The sequence below is a fragment of the Azolla caroliniana genome, unplaced genomic scaffold, assembly GCF_043228905.1.
Source record: "Azolla caroliniana isolate FFs.n. ecotype wild unplaced genomic scaffold, voAzoCaro1.0.p SCAF_6, whole genome shotgun sequence".
Classification (NCBI taxonomy): domain Eukaryota; kingdom Viridiplantae; phylum Streptophyta; class Polypodiopsida; order Salviniales; family Salviniaceae; genus Azolla; species Azolla caroliniana.
Genome location: NW_028230441.1, coordinates 4,136,377 through 4,155,938, shown reverse-complemented (window position 1 = coordinate 4,155,938; position 19,562 = coordinate 4,136,377). Strand labels below are relative to the sequence as shown.

The window sequence follows — 19,562 nt, the reverse complement described above, 5'->3', positions numbered from 1 at the left end:
AATACTTGTATAAATTAAAAATTATGGTGTCTATGTTGGTTACTTTCATGTCTAAAAATACCACCTCACGCACACACATCTTTCTGATACATTATATGATGGTGGGAAAACCTCACTTTGAGGTTAAAACCATGAAAACCCCTCTGACATAAATTATAGCCAAATAATAATCAACCCTTATATATATATATATATATATATATATTATATATATATATTCAATTTCTTTTGAAATAACAAGAATGCAAGGATGGCACAAACAATAATTTCATTGTTCAAAATATGTCGAAAATAGGTGAACAAAAATGTATGTAGTTGGTTGTCCAACATCCATCCAATCCATAAAGCCCAAGGTTTGATCCATGTAAAAAATGGGTGAAGAGCCCTTGAGGAATGTTGTAAGAAAAAACTACCAAACATGAAATACAGCATGAGGTATTGAGTGATTTACTGCGAGCAGACCACAAAGGCAGGAAGTTTCAGAATATGAAGTATGATTTCATCATGTTATCATCTCCTAAACATGGCAAGGATTATATTACAAGATTGGAGCAACATCAACCGCTAAAATAATGCAAAGTCCACATATTGATGCTCTCTTTATGCACTAGTTTTATTTTTAGAAATATACACTAAAAATACATCATTCATCCCACACACATGTAGGTTAGTAACATAATGCAAGTGGTTCCCTAGATATGTTTTGTAAGAAGGATGATCAAGCACTATACTATGACACACTAGTCCTTCCTTGATCACACATTAATTGGAATAATCAAATTACCTTGAACATCACTACCATTGTGCATTGAGCGATAAGAGTTGTATGAGATGAAAGTTTCTTTTATGCCACATGCTCTTAATAATATGGTTGTGGTTATTGTTATGATCACAAAAGTTATATGATCTTTCAAGATTCTTGCAGTTTACTATTGGGGATTGGATTGCCATTGGCGTAAAGATGAACCCCAAAAGAAAAGCACAAGACTTGAATACACTTCACTTTCACATACATTTGTTGACTTCATGATCTTCAAAGCCTTCATACAACCATCTATTGGGTGCATGCACACCCACACACCCCCCCCTGCGCGCACACACACACTCTCTCTCCCCTCTATTCTTCTCTCTCTACACATATGTATATTTACACGGTACACCATATGACACTCTTTCCTAAACTACATCTGACATTAGTAAATCGAGCTCTTGGCTTCTAAATAGTTGATATAATAGTCTAAACTGATCGATATCCCCGACATGAGCACACGAAAGGGTTTAAACCTAGCGATGCACCAAGTTTTTCACTTACCTATGTGGCATGTGCCCGATTTCAAGCCCATGGTGTAGCTATACAATAACGTAGGCGACGAAGACGTGAGCTTCTCTTCTCCATTTCGGAAACTGAGTTGTGGTGGACATAGCCGATTTGTGGTGGTCACGAAGGTGGACATTAAGGAAGCCCTCGACAGATAGGGACTGCGGTCTTCTCTTTCTTTATCGTGTGAACTACTTCTACTACTACTTCTACCACTACTTTACTACTATTACTACATAAAAGAGTTAGCTGAATATATCACATATCCCTTCACTTTCTCACTCTCCCCATTTGACTGAGCTTTTTAGTGTTAAATGTGAGAGAAGAAAAGAGAAAGAACCTTCCACACATCTTCCTCTTCCCTTCCCTTCACTTTCCTTTATCCCTTCCCCCTTCCCCCCTCCCCTGTTCCCCCACTTTCCTTTCCTCTGTTTTACACACCATATCCGCATACCCTATTTCTGTACTCCCCCCCCCCTTCCTCTGTTCCTCACACACCATATCCTCTAACCCTGTTCCTGTTTCCGCTTGTATGCTCTCCCCCCTCCTCTCTCACCAAATCAAAACCCAGATCAACGACCTAGATAGATTGAGGAGAGATCCATGGTGACATCTGTTCTGCCCCCTGGATTTCGTTTCCATCCCACTGATGAAGATCTCGTGGTTCACTACCTCAAGAGAAAGGCTACAGGAAGAAGCTTAGAAGAAGGAATTATCGCAGAAATTGACATCTACAGGTTCGAACCCACAGAGCTCCCTGGTATGTGAATGGTTCCTCAAATCCTAAACCCTCTGTTTTGTTAAATGTGTTTGTGTGTGTCACGAGAAGGTTTAATAAAATTTCCATCTATTCAGAATGCAATAATAAGGTCTTCTCTTAGATACAGACCACGTCCACCTTATTTGTATGTGGGGCTTCGGATACCTAAGTAGGTCTATGGTTTATAAAACGATCGCGTGACAAAACTATGCTTTTTTTCACGTTCCTGACAATGATCAAAACTTAATCATACTTTAAAAGAACCGTTGTTAACCCCTGATTTTTGCATGATAAATTTTTTTCTTTAATCTTGGCATATTGGTTTTCTGTGACCCTGTGACCTCCGTGAATTGGATTGATTTGGTGTATGAGCTTTCATCTTGCTTCTATTCTTCTTCAATATGGAATCGCAATGGTGTAAATGTCATGTTCTTTTTGTCTTGTAGGGCTATCCATCTTGCCAAGCCGAGATCCAGAGTGGTACTTCTTCAACCTTCAGGACAGAAAGTATCTCCATGGATCACGGACCAACCGCACAACTAAAGCAGGGTATTGGAAAGCGACTGGGAAGGATCGGAAAATCAGTACAGGTAATCGCGTGGTGGGCTCAAAGAAGACTTTGATCTATTATCAGGGTCGGGCTCCCCATGGAGAGAGAACCGATTGGGTAATGCATGAGTATCGATTGGATGAAGAATTCGAGAAGAGAATTGGAGGGATAAAGAACCCTTTCGTGCTTTGCCGCGTGCGAAGGAAGCAAGGTCCGGGTCCAAGGAATGGAGAACAATATGGTGCTCCTGTTATAGAAGGTGTTGAAGATGATGAAGATAATCTTGGTGATGTGAAAGATGTGGCTTCGGTGGAGTGTCTCAAGTATTCAAATGTTGGTCAAGGCCCTGAGATACCATTGCAGGCCTCAGTCAATTGTATCTTATTGGATAATCAGGAGGATTTTGACTGCTTGCTTAACTCTCTTGCAAGTTTTGAAGAGAAGCCTGGGTTGATTGATGATGGTTTTGATCTCCCTTCCACTATTGATGATGATTTTAATTTTATGGATGCTGGAGTAAAGCTCAATTCCACTGTTGATATTGGAGGGAAACTTAATTCCACTGCTGACTCGATGCTGGAAATGCATGGAAATCCTATGGAAAACCTTCATTCTATGCTTCATCGGCATGAAAATGAAGCTGATATGCTGGAAGAATTGTTGCGTGAAATTGTGGATGAGGGTGAGATTGTTGATGAATCCATTGAATATTCAAACGAAGGGTCTTTGCCAATTGATATGAATACCAATCAAAGCTTCAGTATTGATGATTATGGTGACTTCTTTGAGCTAGCAGACTTGCCTGATCCTAATGGTGAATTCATTTCAGATCTATCTCCTTTAGATTTGGGTGATAGTTGCTTTGGAAATAACACAGGGATTGAGACTCGGATGGATGCTAAATGGGTTCCAGAAAGCTTGATGGCACAAGGCACAGCTGCACGTAGAATGCGACTACAATTGGATTTTCCTTCATATGAATTGAAGCAAATTGATGAATTCCACAACCTTCTTGATCTCAAAGATAGGACGCTAGAGGTGAGAGAAACATTTGATAATTATTATTTTGTCAAAAATCAAGTTTGGGCTTCTGGATGATATCACCATCTATGTACAGGTTCACATCTAAAATATAGGTTGTAAGCTAGATTATTCATTGTGTGAAATGATCTCTTACATTTAATAGGTGAAGTATGGAAAAGTGACAGAAAATGAATGCTTGTTTCAAGAGTGGTCCAAACCTATCGATATATTAGATTAAGTTTATCCAGTTTTCTTTAATGGATAATACTCATCCAATCTATGTTATTCTTCAGACTATGTTGTATAAACTGTTTTAACTTATTTAGTAAGTTTATTTCACAGGTGTCATCAGATGAATCTAGTAATATAAGTGACACAAATCATTTACATTCTCTAGAGAACAGCGATAATTTCTCTACCGGTTCATTCTCAGGTACTTAAAAAAACAGTTTTAATGTTGTGGTTTAGTGAAAAGAGATTGACATTGACAGCTACATAAATAAACTTTGTGCTGAGAAATCACTCCTGTTACAGATGTATTATCCTCCAGTGAAACAAGAGTGATAGATCACCAATCAACCTTCGTAACAGAATTTTCAACTGATATATCACTTCAAAACCCACAATCACAGAATTCAGTAGGAGCCTCACAAGAGCAAAAGAAAAATGAAGCTTCTACCTCACTAATATCAATGTTATCCTCGGATCAATCTCATACCAATGAATCCACTTCTTCAATACCAAATCCTGTCTCGCCCACATCGCTTCTAGGAGTGGTGCTCGGTTTTCTCGAGAACGTCCCTGCATTGCCAGCATCGGCACTCGAGTTATCTTCAGCCAATGTTAAACCACAAAACGCGGATACTATGAGCAAGAGCACTTCACACATAGAATCATCTTTAAATGTGATAAGGCCCCTCCACCAGAGGAGGATGGTCAATCGTCTGAACACACTATCGGAATCTGATAGTTTGGCTGAATTGTCCGAATGGCAATATGCTGGGAGAAGAAGGGCACGGAGACTGCCTTATAAAGGCTGTAACAGCAATGCCGTTTCTGTATTCCTCTTTTCTGTTGCGACCTCGGCCCTGATTTTGTTCTGCCTTTTCAGAGGCTTTTTTAAGTTCACAAGAAGTGCTTTTGCTGTCGTCCTGTGAACGGACGATTATGATCTCCCTCTTTCTCTCACCCCTCTTTTATCAGCTCTCCTTTGTATTCAGGCCAATAACATAGTTTCTAATGGGAATGAGTGTGACCTCTGGATTCTATTCAGTAAGAAGGCAGTGGTTTAATCAATGGTTAGATCCAAATTAGGTCAACTCGTCCTGATAGAAAGAAATATTTTTTCTATCAATGCAAATGGATTGTTTATAAAATATTTTGTTAAGCTGACTCTAGCAAAAGGTTCCCAAGCTTGATCGGACTATCAAGTGTGGATTATTTTACTCTCTGAATATCCAATGATCGATGCTTCTTTTGTTATTATATGTACTACTTGTTCCAAGTTTAGGTTACTGGTTCCTCTCTGGAATATTGCCATGAATTTTACTGACTAATAATCTTTGTACTTTCTAGCCCAAACATAACTTATTGAGTAACAAATGATTTAGTTGCTATATACATGGATGGTCAATGCATGTGTGTTGTAGAGTGATCAAGGGGCATGTTTTAGTTATTGCGGAATATTTTATTTTATGTGGAGACATATGTGAGCTAAGCATAGGTGAATGGATTACTATGTTCTCACTTTTGTTACATATTTTCAACATTGTTTTAATTCAACATTTTAGTCACTCCAATGAATTATTGCGAGATTACAGAGAATTTGATTGATTGAATGAATGATTAATTTCATTTCTTAATTGAGAGATAATTATGTGAACGTAAGCTGCTAATGAAATTGTGAGGTTGATGATTAGTAAATTAGATTAAAGGATCCAAACAAATTTATATAACAATGAAATTGTTGACCCTTTGTTGCTTTATCTATGAAACACAACTAAATGATTTGTTACATCATGAGTATGAATTTGTTGAAGAGTAGTGGTGATGATGAAGGTGATTCACTAATGAGGGAGACTAGAGTAGTAAATTTGAGTAAAGATGGATTAAAAAATGGCTATATAAGAATGAAATTATTAACACCATTATGCTTCATCTATAAAACATGAGTAAATGAGTTTTGCAGCTTGCATTGGGATGCTTGTTTTTGAGCAATGTGCAATGAGAAGAAGATTGAGTATCAGTGCTAGACGGCTTTTTATATTTGGACATGTATTTGAAAGAGACGGGAAAGATCGTATGTTCAAGTTATGTGTGTGCAGATATATTAGACATGCACAGATAGTCTTTTAAACATTGTTGAGGCATTGATGCTTGATCATTGCTTCAATATCCATGATATATATATATATATATATATATATATTGAAATGTTCTTTTGAGGTCGACATAATGGAATAATACAACAATCTATATTGTAACCTTGCACACAAAATGATGGTCGGAGACCGTAAAACATGTCATGATTGATATGGCATGATCGTTGAACTTAACTCCACAAAGGAGACATGTGTGACGCATGTTGTTGGCATTTTTCTAGGACATTGAATCATGTGTAAAATGTGTGCAAAAGTTTCGATGCAGAAATATGACATTTTCAAAACACAATTCAAATCTATTCTTTTCTTGACAATACTATTATGTTTAACCCTTTGGACATGAAAAGTGGTTTTGCAAAACTATTCATAAGAGTAAACTTATGGTAGTTCACAAACACCAAACTCAATGTATCACAAATTTCTAATGAATGCAACTTCAAACCCATTGCTAAAAACTTTAACAACCCTAAGTACGTGGAGCAAAACTAAATACACTAGCTATGAGCCTCTTTCCACACGCGAGTCTCTACATGACATTGTTGGGTGCCCCCCCCCCCCCCCCCCTCCTTAAGTTATTGAACGCTCTAAGTAATACCATTGTCCTGTGACTAACTTGTTGAAATTGTCGTTATCGAAAAGCTCATTTGGATAAAAAGAGATAGAGAGGCAAATGCCTCGCACAACAATAGACTCCGTACATAGACACATGCACATAAATATATATACATACATACGTAGCCCATACATACGTACGTACGTAAGTAGCCCAAGCTCACCCCCCCTCCCCCTTGCAAACAAGAGGGAAACACACATGTGACATAAAACACTTAAGGATGAATGAATGATGTCCCTTCCTAACATTTTGTACCTACCATCTAGCTTTTACTTCTTCTTCTTCTTCTTTTAAGTCCACAGATAATAAATAACATGTAACCTCATCATCTTTTCTTTCATGTCCTAACCCACATCTTTTTGGAGGAAGTCTTCCAGAATTGAAGACGTCTCTGTTCACATAGTTTGTCTTTGATTTAACATTCTCTGGCGCAGAGTTTCCATGGAGACTTAATTTTAACGCTTCTCGTGGAGAAGAAGAACCCCATACCCACTTTTCTGCAAGCTTCCAGCATCCCAAAATGTAGCCTCTCCCTCCTATTCCTTCCTTCTTTCCTTCTGATTTTGTGGGAGCAACATACAAGGAAGAACCAGAAGAAAGAAAAATGACAACGGCTAGACTTCCAAAAGCAGAGAAAACCTTCCTCTCTGAGGTCCTGTTGGCCCTTGAAGAGACTGAGGAACAGAGAGATATTCGCTTACAAAAGCTCTTTGGCTTCTTCGATTCATCACGGAAGGGTTATTTGGATCATAGAGATGTGGAAGTGGGGTTTGAAGCTCTTTCTATCCCATGCCAATATACATATGTGAATGATCTATTAGAGGTATGTGATTCGAACTCCGATGGCCGAGTCGATTTCACTGAATTTTGCAGGTATATGGATAATAAAGAGCTTGAACTCTACAATATATTCAAAGAGATTGATGTCAGACATAATGGTTCAATCCTACCTGATGAGCTCCGTTCCGCTTTGATTCATTCAGGTGATTTTCACTATTTTATTCTTCAAAAAACTGTATAATATCGTATGCAATGTGAGAGAGTAGATAAAGATTCATGGATATTTAGAGGGTGCATCACAATTATGCGTAACATTTTCCTCGAAAAATGCAGTTTGGGGTAAATATATTGTGTAAATTTAAATCCAAGTTTAGATAATTGTTATTTAAGAGAGGGTGGGATTGTTTTTTTTTTTTTTTTGGGGGGGGGGGGGGGTGGGGTTAATATGTCAGGTATACAATTAAAAGTTATTATACTCAAAATGTAGATAGGCTAACATTATGGGGTCTTCGTGAAATTTCAGAGGGTACGTTAATGTAAAGTTTTATTCAAAAGTGTAGGTTATAATATGTGTAGGTGTCCATGGAATTAGAGGGTAATTTTTTCAATTGAAATGTGAGGCAACATGTCCCATATAGATCAAGGGAGCTGGATTTTATTAGTATTGTTTTGGTCATATGTGTAGCCACACCATTTCACATAATTTCATGTACAGGTATTCAGATAAGCGATGATGAATTTATGCACTTTGTGGAGAGTGTGGATAAGGACAAAAATGGAGAGATAACATTCAAAGAATGGCGGGATTTCCTCTTCTTGTATCCACATAAAGCCACAATCACAAACATCTACCAATACTGGGAAAAGGTGTATTTAGTTGATATCGGGGAGCATGCAATCATTCCTGAAGGAATAAGTCGGCATTCACATGCGGCAAAATATTTCATAGCTGGGGGTGTTGCGGGCGCTCTGTCAAGAACTGCAACTGCACCCCTAGATCGTGTAAAAGTCCTCTTCCAGATCAAGAAAGGAACTCAATCTTTTGTTCCTTGTGCTCTCAAGATTTACAAGGAGAGTGGATTCTCGGGTTTCTTCAGGGGTAATGGTATCAATATATTAAAAGTTGCTCCTGAATCTGCAATCAAGTTCTACGCATATGAGACAGTGAAAGGTCTCTTAGTTCAATTGCATGGTTCGGGCAGTAAAGATGATATAAGTGGCATCGAGAGGTTGTTTGCTGGTGGAACTGCGGGTGCTATAGCTCAAACAACAATATATCCAATGGAACTTATAAAAACACGATTAATGACACATGATCATGCTCCATCTTTATCCAAATTATCAAAGGAAATATGGCGTCAAGAAGGATTCCGAGCATTTTATAGAGGCCTTCTACCATCATTACTTGGAATTGTTCCCTATGCTGGAATTGACCTAGCAGCATATGAATCCTTGAAAAATCGATCACGTCAATGGCTTTCGAATGACCGTGGTATGTATCAATTTTCTATAAAATTGATGGCTGATAGTGAGGCTGATTCATTATGCTTGATTTTTACTTGGAGTTGGATGAGAGTGGTGTTTTTCTTGTATCCCTTTTACTTCGTAGACCTTATTAAAATATCTTACAATATCCACTTTGACTTTTTTAACTATATACCCCTTACAACTTGATTGTACATTGATAAGCTTGTTGAACCCTAAAACCCTAAATGCTGCAAAATATGGCGTTTAATTTAAACATTGATGCAGATCTGTGATAGTTGCTGGATCAGTCATGTAGGTCACACCATATGCAATGAGAGTGATCTCTCTAAAACGTATCTTTGGCATTTACAAAGGAGTTATTGATTTCATTTCTAAATAATTTGTAACTTGGTTGAAACTTGGCTCCGAGAGATGAAATGAAATGGACTACAAAGTTTTCATCTTAAGTTACTCATGAGTTTATTTTTAACAAATATTCTATCCAATAACTCCTGAGAGGATAGCTCACACTGCAAAACTTTGGTTTTTTTCCTTAACAAGTACGTAGAGGTTTAGCTTGTAGACTCAGCCTAAAATGATATTTATGATAAAATAGAGTTTCATGCTTGCTATGCCCTAGTAGTTCATTTGCGTTTTGCATCTAGTTTCCTAACAACCTCAATGGTCCAACTGCTAGGCTACATGAAAAAGAAAAAGAAACAAGAAAAAAAATAAAAAAACAGTTAAATTGCTACAAATGTATATCTGCTTGGATTTTTATAGATATCATGGTATATTTTCCTCTTAATATGCGCTTTATTGTGTTATGAGTTAGTATTGACGAGTCATTTGTCATGCAAATTATAGTCTTTTGATTAGCATGACAAACTTTAGTGTAATAGAGTCTTCTACCTAAGATTTGCTTGGTTTGGATTTTTTATAGTTATTAAGACATGTATTATCTTGATATGTTTGAGAAAGACAATTTATTTTATGAGATGAGTCACTCTAAAGTAATGGGTGATTTTCAATGAAAAACTGCAGTTTTTTTATGAATGTATGTGTTTCTGTGGAGAAACTTTTACGTGTCTTGCAATGATCTTTCAAATATCTGACTTTCATCTTGTTTTATTTTCTGAAGAGCCAGGGCCTTTGATACATCTGGGTTGTGGAATGGTGTCAGGTGCAGTTGGGGCAACATCTGTCTATCCACTACAAGTTATACGGACAAGGTGAAAAAGATAAAAATTATTGGATGATGATAACAAGTGTTGATTAAAACAATGTTATTGTTTCTTTGTTTGCTAACGAGCTGTAATTAATCTTCAAAACTTTTGAAGATTGCAAGCTGATTCATCAAATCGGTATAAGGGAATGATTCATGCTATCCAGACAACATGGCGAGAAGAAGGCATTCGGGCCTTCTACAAAGGATTGCTCCCTAGCCTATTTAAAGTTGTTCCAAGTGCTAGCATAACCTACATTGCCTATGAAGAGATGAAAAAATATCTTTCCATATAATTTCAGCATCTTGGCCTGACCATCTTCCATCTCATGCTTTTTGTTCAATTAATAAAGCATGTGAGTATCATCTTTGAAAGGATTCTTTAATGATCCCAGTCTACATTTTCAAGCATGCAAAAAAGACCGAGGATTTTCGGTTACTTGTATATATATGTCACATGTGTGTATATATCTGTTTATTTAACCTTATGTATAATGTTACATTTTTGCTTTGCACAATGTAGTGCTGTATTATTTATTCTTCTCCACAAGGACCATAACCACTATGGTAACTTCCTCACATTGGACCAGCACTTGAACAACGTTCCTTTCGGTCGTTGGAAATTTTGATTTCTTTTTGGTGGTCGATCCAAATCTTATCTTAATTTCATTCCTTACCATCATGAGAGTTGAAAACAGCGTTGTGCACACTCAGAAATCTCAAACATTTGCAATACCCAAAAGAAATGTTGAATTTGAACCACCATTTGCATATGATGTGGCCTTTTCAACAGTGACAGAAACTTTTATGATTTATGTGATGTTTCCATTTGACTCTCGTACATAATATTACATTTGAAGGCTTTTTTATCAAGTCAAATAGTGAAGGATATGGTGATATACAACAAACAACCAACCAATTAGAGGTGGCAACACAACAAATAAAGCAACAATAGGTAGGTGGCCCTCCAATAAAAACTCTTCATAAAAAAGTATGCGTCCCTTTAAGAGAAGCATGGAATGTCCATGTGGAAGGCCTCCTGAATATCTATTACACTTATTGCTCATAAGATCATTCATATGCACCCACCCCAAGTAGTGATTTGACTATAATCAATTGCACATGCATGTAATATGTCGTTGTATTATGTGTGGTTCTATCTGTACACAATTCATAACAAAATAAACATGGTCCTTCCATGGCTTCACAGGAGCATTCATAATAGGGCTATCTATATACACGCTCCAATTTCCAATTTGTGTCTTGTTTAGGAGTTTTAGTAATGGGCAATTTTAAATGCAAGAACTCTCTTGCCTTATTGGTATCTAGGTCTTCCCTTTTTAACCAAGATCTTCCCAACGCAATCATATATGCTAAAGACATCTTCTAGCAAAAATTTGTGTAAGAAATCAAATTTCTTGTTTCTCAATGGCATGCCTCCTACTTGATTTGTCAATTCTTCTCTTGCTACCATGAGTACTTCACCTACGGTAGACCCATAGGCAGGACCATTAATTCAACCATCCATTTTTTATACTTTATTAATGGATATATATACTTGTAACTTTCACTCATATCTAAATAATGTGCCACATACCCTCTCAATCACTATTTCTCCTTTAACTTTGCCAATGTTCTCCATATCCCTTTATGTCTAGACCACAAATTGTCATGCATGTTGAATTTCCTTGCAAATCACTATGAGTAGGGCATTTGAACTCTTCTTGGGTGACACTTTCTTTCAAATATTGTTGTATTCCCCTTTAGTCATGTGCCACCATTGAAAAGATGTTCAAATACATCCTTTTTTGCATCAAATCCCCATCATAATCTTTCTTGTGAAACATCTTATGCACTCCATTCATCATTTTCCTTACATAAGAAGTGATTAAATAATCTACATCCTTTTAGTGAGTAGTGTCCTTTTAGTTTTTGCATCACCTAATGGTCCTCTTTAGCCCACCCAAAACCTCATGCCTTCTTTAGAAGTCATTATAGAGGTACATCGATGTGTTTGAACTGCAAAATCCATATGTGATAGGATGTGCACATCTCTAGGAACTGCATTACCTCCATTTTCAATTCACACTTTCATCTCCCATATCACATTCACCTTTTATGGGGAGGGCTTGTGGCCACATGACCCACACAAGTATAACTTTTCACCAAAGCATGTCAAATGCACATTTTCATTACATATATGATGTATGCAAAGGGAGAAAATTTTCTCATTTGCAATTTTTACAATATGTTAGAACTTTGATCAAAGTGACCATCGAACGAAAAAGTATGGAAGTGAAAAATTAACATAATGTAGATCTCATATAGAGCTAACAAGAAGGTTGACGTTTGAATTGAACCCCATTAGGGGTGACTGAAGGGAAAATCTAAGCTAGAAAGCAAAAGTGATAACAATGAAGAGAGCAATAAAAACGAACATGTGAACGAAAGTTTTCCAAGAATTGAATGCCTACACAAGGATAAGGACAAGAGCTTGCACAAAAAGAAAAGTACTCATGCGTGCAAAAAAGGCAAATCCTAATTTTATCCAACAAGTGAGCTGCAAAATGCTAGATAATGAGCAAGAGAGCTCATTGTCATGACTCATGTTCCTAGAAATTGGGTCAAGTGCCATGACATTGTCAATATATGAAATCACGGGGTAGTGGAATGAGCGAATGGAAGAGGCCTGCAACAACCAAGGCAATATGCCCATTGACACGGGGTAGTGGAATGAGCAAATGGAAGAGGCCTACAACAACCAAGGCAATATGCCCATTGATCATAGACTCGCGTCTCCGAAACTCAAGAATTTCCTCCCAACACTTTTTAAACCTTATTTCCTCATTACCTAAATCTCTCTCTAACATCCTATGTTAGAGGGTTTCGTATTGTTAAAGCAAGATTCAATATTGATTCACTTTTCCGAAAACATGCATGATTATTGTGAATCTCAATTTTCTTTAGGGCAAAGCATGTCTCATGCTAAAGAAGAGGTTCTTACACTTAAACAAGGTTAGCCCTTGTGAAGTTGGAATCCCAACACTTTGTAAACCTTATTTCCTCATTACCTAAATCTCGTTTCGTATTGTTAAAACATGACTCAATATTGATTAACTTTTCCAAAAACATGCATGATTATTGTGAATCTCAATTTTCTTTAGGGTAGAGCATGTCTCATGCTTAAGAAGAGATTCTTACACTTAAACAAGGTTAGCCCTTTTGAAGTTGGAATCCTTGACTAAATATTATGTTTTTGGAAGAAAAAAAAATACTAAATATTATGAAACAAAATGTGCAAAATCTAAATCTCATCTAATTATATGAATCCTTGAGTTGTACATTTAATCAAATATGGGCATATAAGGTTGCAAGGTCAATCAATCCAACCATTCAATCATCAAGAATTGAAAACCTAGCATCAAATAGCTTCAAATTTAGAATATTGTAGTGGAGCTTGAGTTTCTAATAAGAAACCAATTTACACTTTTCTAACGCATTATTGCATTGTGTTGTCCCTTTCCTTCTTTCTATATCTATTTGACATGCCCACAACTATGCAAATACATGTAACAAGAAATTCGACCTGGACCACAATATAAACAGTTACTAGAAGCTACACTACATAGTTAGTACACAAAAACCGGTCATATAGTAATAAAAGAAAAGGCACATGTGCACTTAGAACAAACGGCTAAGAAAACCCAATAGTGATAAGAACACTTTTGTAAAAACGAGGAAAAGAGATGCAAAACATCGTATCTTTTACACCACCTTCTATACTGGAATGTATGTAATCAAGTAACCAACACTCTAGGCATTTAGAGATTCATAAGGATAAAAACCCAAATTCCACATTCTTAAACGAATGTATAGTAGAAGACTGCAGTATCTTTGTCTATGTAAGCTCTATATGGTTAATAATGTACCAACCAAACATATCAGGGCATCCCATGCATCATATTTGGTCTCTTCCAGATATTAGTTCTATTCTTTCATGTATCTTAATGCATTAATTGCATTATCTATGCCTACCAACATTTCGTAGCATGAATTGAATTTGGAGCATCATCGAGGTAACTTCATCGTCCTTCGCTTTGTTCAACCACCTCAAATGTGCTTCAAAAGTGGGACTTGAACGCATACCCCTGCGTGAACTATATCCTCAACAATAGCAACGATCATAATCACAATCGCAATTGTTTTTGGGGTTCGAGTCACAATGGAATCAATTTGAGAAGAGAAAAATAAAGTAGCTCATTCCATGTGTCAGGGACACCAGGTAAGCACCAATGACTACAATCTTGGTGTGAAACCATATGTCCGAGGGGTTGGCCGAATAAAGCAGGGTGTCCATCTTTCCTATAGTCTGACAGCCTTGTGATGTTAAGAACATGAACAGGGACTCGCATGGTGGGCAATATCTTCTCTTCTAGAACCTTCATTTTAGAGGGGTATGGAGACAAATAAGTGTCATTATAGATGGGTTCCACCTCATTTTGGCATTGCCCTCCAGAGTTCCATTGCCCACCTCTGCACACAAGGGCCAAACTCTTTAAGTGCTACATATAGATATGTAACAAGTAAAAAGAGAGATAGTATGAATTAGAGTTCTTTATATATGTATACCTATATAAACTTACATGTAATGAACAGGGGAATAGGCTCTAAAGATAACATTGGTGTGGTTTGGGTTCACATATTTGTCCACCCATTTGGCCCATGTGGACAATGCCTTTTTGTATGCAACCATTACATCCAGCCTCTCATGGACTCGGCTGCCTTCTTTGAAACAATTGACCCTATAAATAAATGAAGATTCAAAAAAAATAAAAAAAACTGAACAGAAAATCGATTAAGAGATGTTTAATGCAAAGTACTCTGCTTTTCTGAACTTAAAAAGATAATAGTTTAGTTGGATTTACCCATCACCAATTTTGTCAGGTGTCCACCAATGGCCAGTGTTGAAGACCAACACATCGGCCTTCCTCCATCTCCTCTCTGATCTATCCATCCTATCTAGCCTTATAACGGGCTGAGTTGCATTTGAAGCTACTTCCTGATCCACTAGATATGGAGATGTGTAGAACTCCACTTTGCAATCATAATCCTGAAAATACAATCATACAGATATAAAAGGAGGATGAGAAAAGAACAAAAACCCAGATCTATGATCAATGCACACTCGTATTTTGTATATAATTTACATACATACATACATACATGTAGACAACCAATCCTAGACACATACATACATACATGTAGACAACCAATCCTAGACACATACATGGATTAGCATACGAACATGTATACATGCATTCATAAAGTATTTCATATAGGCCTGCATATATACATGGATAAATACATTGCATGATACATTGGATAGACACATAACTAACGTACATATATTGGATATAATAGTTGTACGGATGCACATACAACCATAGTTACGACTAACACCCAAAGAATTGTTTTTTGCATTGTGCATATACATGGAGCAATTCTTAAAATACAGAAATGCATACATACATTCTTACAAAATCTTTTTTTTGACATGCATGCAAGCACACATTCATATATACGAGAATGCAGATGCATATAAGCAGGCATAACACATAAACACACGTGCATACATATATGTACATTGCTGATATGAAAGATTAGAACAGATGGGTGACTCTAACATATGGTTCTTATAAGCAGATTTCTGGTTATTGCTGTCTGGGGTGGGTTCTTTACCAAGAATTTGAAGGCATAAGCTCCTGGAATTTTGGAGACTTTAGAGCCACCATGGATTTGAACTATTCTCCTCTTATCTACCAATGCCTCCCTGAGCATACAGAGCATGGACTCCCATTGGTTCCTATTCAAGGAATCGCCCACAAACACCAATCTCTTACCCCTGAGCCAGTGGAGCATGTGTGTGGAATTGAACTTGGGAATGTTACAATCACTGGGAGCCCACCTCCATGTCATGTACTTGGTGTCCACCCTCCCGTTTCCATGGCAATCAAATCCTTCACCTACAAAAGGACAAGTGCCTGGATCGTAGAACGGAACGGAACCCTCGACCTCTTCCACCCACTTCCCCTTTGAGATATCACAAAATCTGGATGATGATGATGATGATGATGATGATGATGTGGACTCTGCCATTACTGCATTATGTTTGATGTGTGTTAATAATGTGATTGATGATGATGATGATGATGATGGTGATGGTGTGGATGCTTTTGTTGAGTTTTCTTGCTCTGTTTTGGGAATATACACTAGAGAATCATTCCTTCTCATCAAGAGAATGAAGAGATGGTTGGAGAGAGTAGATGGTGACCATGGAGACAAGGCAGGGAATGAAGAAGAGGCAGTAGAGATGGGTGTTTTTGCTGCTGTTGTTGTTCTATTTGCATAGTTTGATGTGAAGATAGCTGAGATAAAGAGACCCACCATGATGCCTACAAGGATGGGATGCCACCTTGAAGCCATGCTAGGCATGGGTCTCTGTGTTTTCAGCTCCATAGCCAGCCAAAAGGACGGAAGGAAAGAGAGATGAAGAAGAAGAAGTAGTAGTAGTAGTAGTAGTAGTAGTAGTAGAAGAAGCAGAACGAAGAACGAAGAACGAAGCTAACAGTAAGCGAAGACCTGGAAAATTGAACGGGGAGTAAAAGAGCAGGTGGGTTGTTAATTAATATCGTCTATATCAGAATTTACAAATATATGTATGTATGTATGTATGTATGTATGTATGTATGTATGTATGTATGTATGTATGTGTTTGTGTGTCTATTTGTCTGTGTGTGTATGTGTGTGTATGTGTGTGTGTGTATGTATGTATGTATGTATGTATGTGTATGTGTATGTGTGTGTATGTATGTATGTGTGTATGTGTGTATGTCTGGTGTGCGTATGTATGGTGTGTGTGTGTGTGTGTGTATGTATGTATGTGTATGTGTATGTGTATGTATGTATGTGTATGTGTGTGTGTATCTATGTATGTGTGTATGTGTGTATGTCTGGTGTGCGTATGTATGGTGTGTGTGTGTATGGTGTGTGTGTGTGTGTGTGTGTGTGTGTGTGTCTGTATGTATGTATGTATGTATGTATGTATGTATGTATGTATGTATGTATGTATGTATGTATGTATGTATGTATGTATGTATGTTTGTTTGTTTGTTTGTATTTGTGTGTGTGTGTATGTATGTATGTATGTGTTGGAGTAAGAATTGAGCTTGTTCCATTGTTTTTGCTTTTATTGGGCCCATGGGGATCAAGTTAGGAGGACTATGTTTAGCTTTAACATTGGAAAGACTCTAGTGATTGTGAAATCTATCTATCTTATTAACACTCCATTACGAGCACTCCCCTACATATACATATATTCGAATACGCCTTGGATGTCCCAAATGATGTGTGCTTGGGAATAGTAAGGATCCTTGGGAGACCGACTAACTCTAGGACATCTATGTTTCCATACATAGGGGTAACAAAACGAAAAGATGCCTCTCAAAAGGCATTGTAAACTACTATTCTATATGCCTCTCAACACTCATTCCAAAGACGACGATCAGAAAACAAAATTCCCAAACTCGTGATTTTCCACTCATTTTGAAGCTCTTCGTGGCGTTGCCCTCCATATCTCAATGCAAAGTAATATCCCAAAGCTTCTCACCTTCACATTCAAGCAAAGTGAACTTTGGAATTTTACATTTTGTCGTCGTAAAGGAAACTCGGTCGTCACAAGAAGAGGTTAAGGTCCTAACTCCGAAGTTTATTTCAATCAGCTCAAAAAACTCCAACCGAGATTTAACATCGTTGAGGCTAGACTTGCAAATACGATAATGCCACCTTAGAGCAACATGAAAACCCAAGTTTCTTTTGAAATATAATAAATACTATGCAAGAAACAACTTTAGGGAAGCTTTAAGTACAATGTAAGGCCCTCCTTACATAGGATGTACAATTGACACAAGATACCTTTCTTCATCCATGCTCAAGTGTTTTATAACACTAGATTGTCATGTATGTATGATTCCTTGTGTGAGAGGAGAGAGAGGGAGAGAGAGAGAGAGAGTGTGTGTGTGTGTGTGTGCACGCGCACGTCTATTGAAATAAAACAAAATGTCTTTAAATTCTTTGACACATAAAAAACATCGACCAATAATACTAATGATGGTTTGGCTACAATTTGTAATTCCACAATTTGTCAGTTGAATTAGATTGTAAAAGAATATCATTGAGAGACTTAATATTATTAAAAAAGAAGGTGATAACAAGGATGGGAGGGATAATATGGCCATGTGAGTCCTCAATATCATTTAAGTTAATGGATTTCTATCTAGGATGGCCATGTGGAGAAATATTCATAAAAGCTAATGTCCTATTAAAATAACAATGCCACAAAGACAATAATTTACTTTTGTTTGTTTATTGGTTTATTAGAGACGAAGAAGGGTAGTCGACTATGATATTGAAACGATATAAAACCTTATAGATGGTCCACTTATTCGAGAAATGAAAATCAAGTAACCCTAACTAAGAAAGCTAAGATGAGTGAGTGACATTCAATTTAGTGGCAAAATAGGTTAACAATTAAAGGGCATGTCACATGAAGTAACATGTATATGTTTGTCAACAAATTCTCGATCCATAAGGTGAGAGTTGAGACTAGTGAACCCTATTATACTATGATTATTCATACCCTCCCCACTTCTGTGCATGTAGTGATGGGCTTGAAAGTGAAAAAGAGCATGGCATGGCCTTGCGAGAGCATCATGTTTGCACATTCTACCCTAATCAAGCAATTGATAATGGAAGAGCATTCCACTCTAATAAATTGTGAATCATTCACAACCATGAAACAATTATTCCCACAATACATCTTAAGTAGGACCCAATGGATCAACCTCATACATCTTCTCCAAGCAGGACACACCCATCCCAAAATCTTAAGTGCATATATACACCCTTCCAATAAAGTGTACAGGGACCTTAAATATATATATATATATGCGCTACATATTTTGCATTTACATAGAATACTCCCTTGTAATACTAAATTCGGGTTCCTTACTTCACTCGATTCTAATGGATTATTTTCATCTCTTTCAACATGCCTCCATTTTCTTATTGTTTGCCAAACATTCCATACATTTTTGGGTTGGGAGGTAAGAGAAGAATATTGGTGTAGATATCTCTTGACAATCATGTCTTTCTCGGCTTTATAGCTAATAGCCACAACTTAACAAGTTAGATTATCTATTGATTTGATTAGCTTGTATATACTATGTAGTGGCTAGTCTAAACACGTAGCTAAACACATAAGATTGGGGTAACCCATTGACCATTTCCCAAAGGGTACTACTCTCTTGACATCACTCTCCCCTTTTTTGAAAGTGTTAGTGCGCTTGAAATAAGCATTACTTAGACATGTTCTATGTGTAAACTTCAT

At 37.1% G+C, this 19,562-nt stretch overlaps 3 protein-coding genes across 3 annotated transcripts; 2 read left to right on the top strand and 1 right to left on the bottom strand.

The window, feature by feature from the left end:
* Window positions 1–1,860: 1,860 nt before the first annotated feature.
* LOC147862679 (uncharacterized) lies at window positions 1,861–5,105 on the top strand. The gene is made up of 4 exons (XM_087320957.1): window positions 1,861–2,078; window positions 2,525–3,666; window positions 3,994–4,084; window positions 4,186–5,105. The coding sequence occupies exons 1-4, from the start codon at window positions 1,922–1,924 to the stop codon at window positions 4,806–4,808; spliced, it is 2,013 nt and encodes a 670-aa protein (XP_087177083.1). The 5' UTR covers window positions 1,861–1,921; the 3' UTR covers window positions 4,809–5,105.
* A 1,859-nt stretch (window positions 5,106–6,964) lies between these two features.
* LOC147862678 (calcium-dependent mitochondrial ATP-magnesium/phosphate carrier protein 3-like) lies at window positions 6,965–10,629 on the top strand. The gene is made up of 4 exons (XM_087321276.1): window positions 6,965–7,628; window positions 8,141–8,917; window positions 10,034–10,124; window positions 10,233–10,629. The coding sequence occupies exons 1-4, from the start codon at window positions 7,250–7,252 to the stop codon at window positions 10,411–10,413; spliced, it is 1,428 nt and encodes a 475-aa protein (XP_087177402.1). The 5' UTR covers window positions 6,965–7,249; the 3' UTR covers window positions 10,414–10,629.
* Window positions 10,630–13,949: 3,320 nt separating this feature from the next.
* Window positions 13,950–16,694, bottom strand: LOC147862677 (protein trichome birefringence-like 2). Its single transcript, XM_087321886.1, has 4 exons — window positions 15,857–16,694; window positions 15,043–15,227; window positions 14,761–14,919; window positions 13,950–14,650 (listed from the first exon to the last, which is right to left on the bottom strand). The coding sequence occupies exons 1-4, from the start codon at window positions 16,631–16,633 to the stop codon at window positions 14,335–14,337; spliced, it is 1,437 nt and encodes a 478-aa protein (XP_087178012.1). The 5' UTR covers window positions 16,634–16,694; the 3' UTR covers window positions 13,950–14,334.
* Window positions 16,695–19,562: the final 2,868 nt, after the last annotated feature.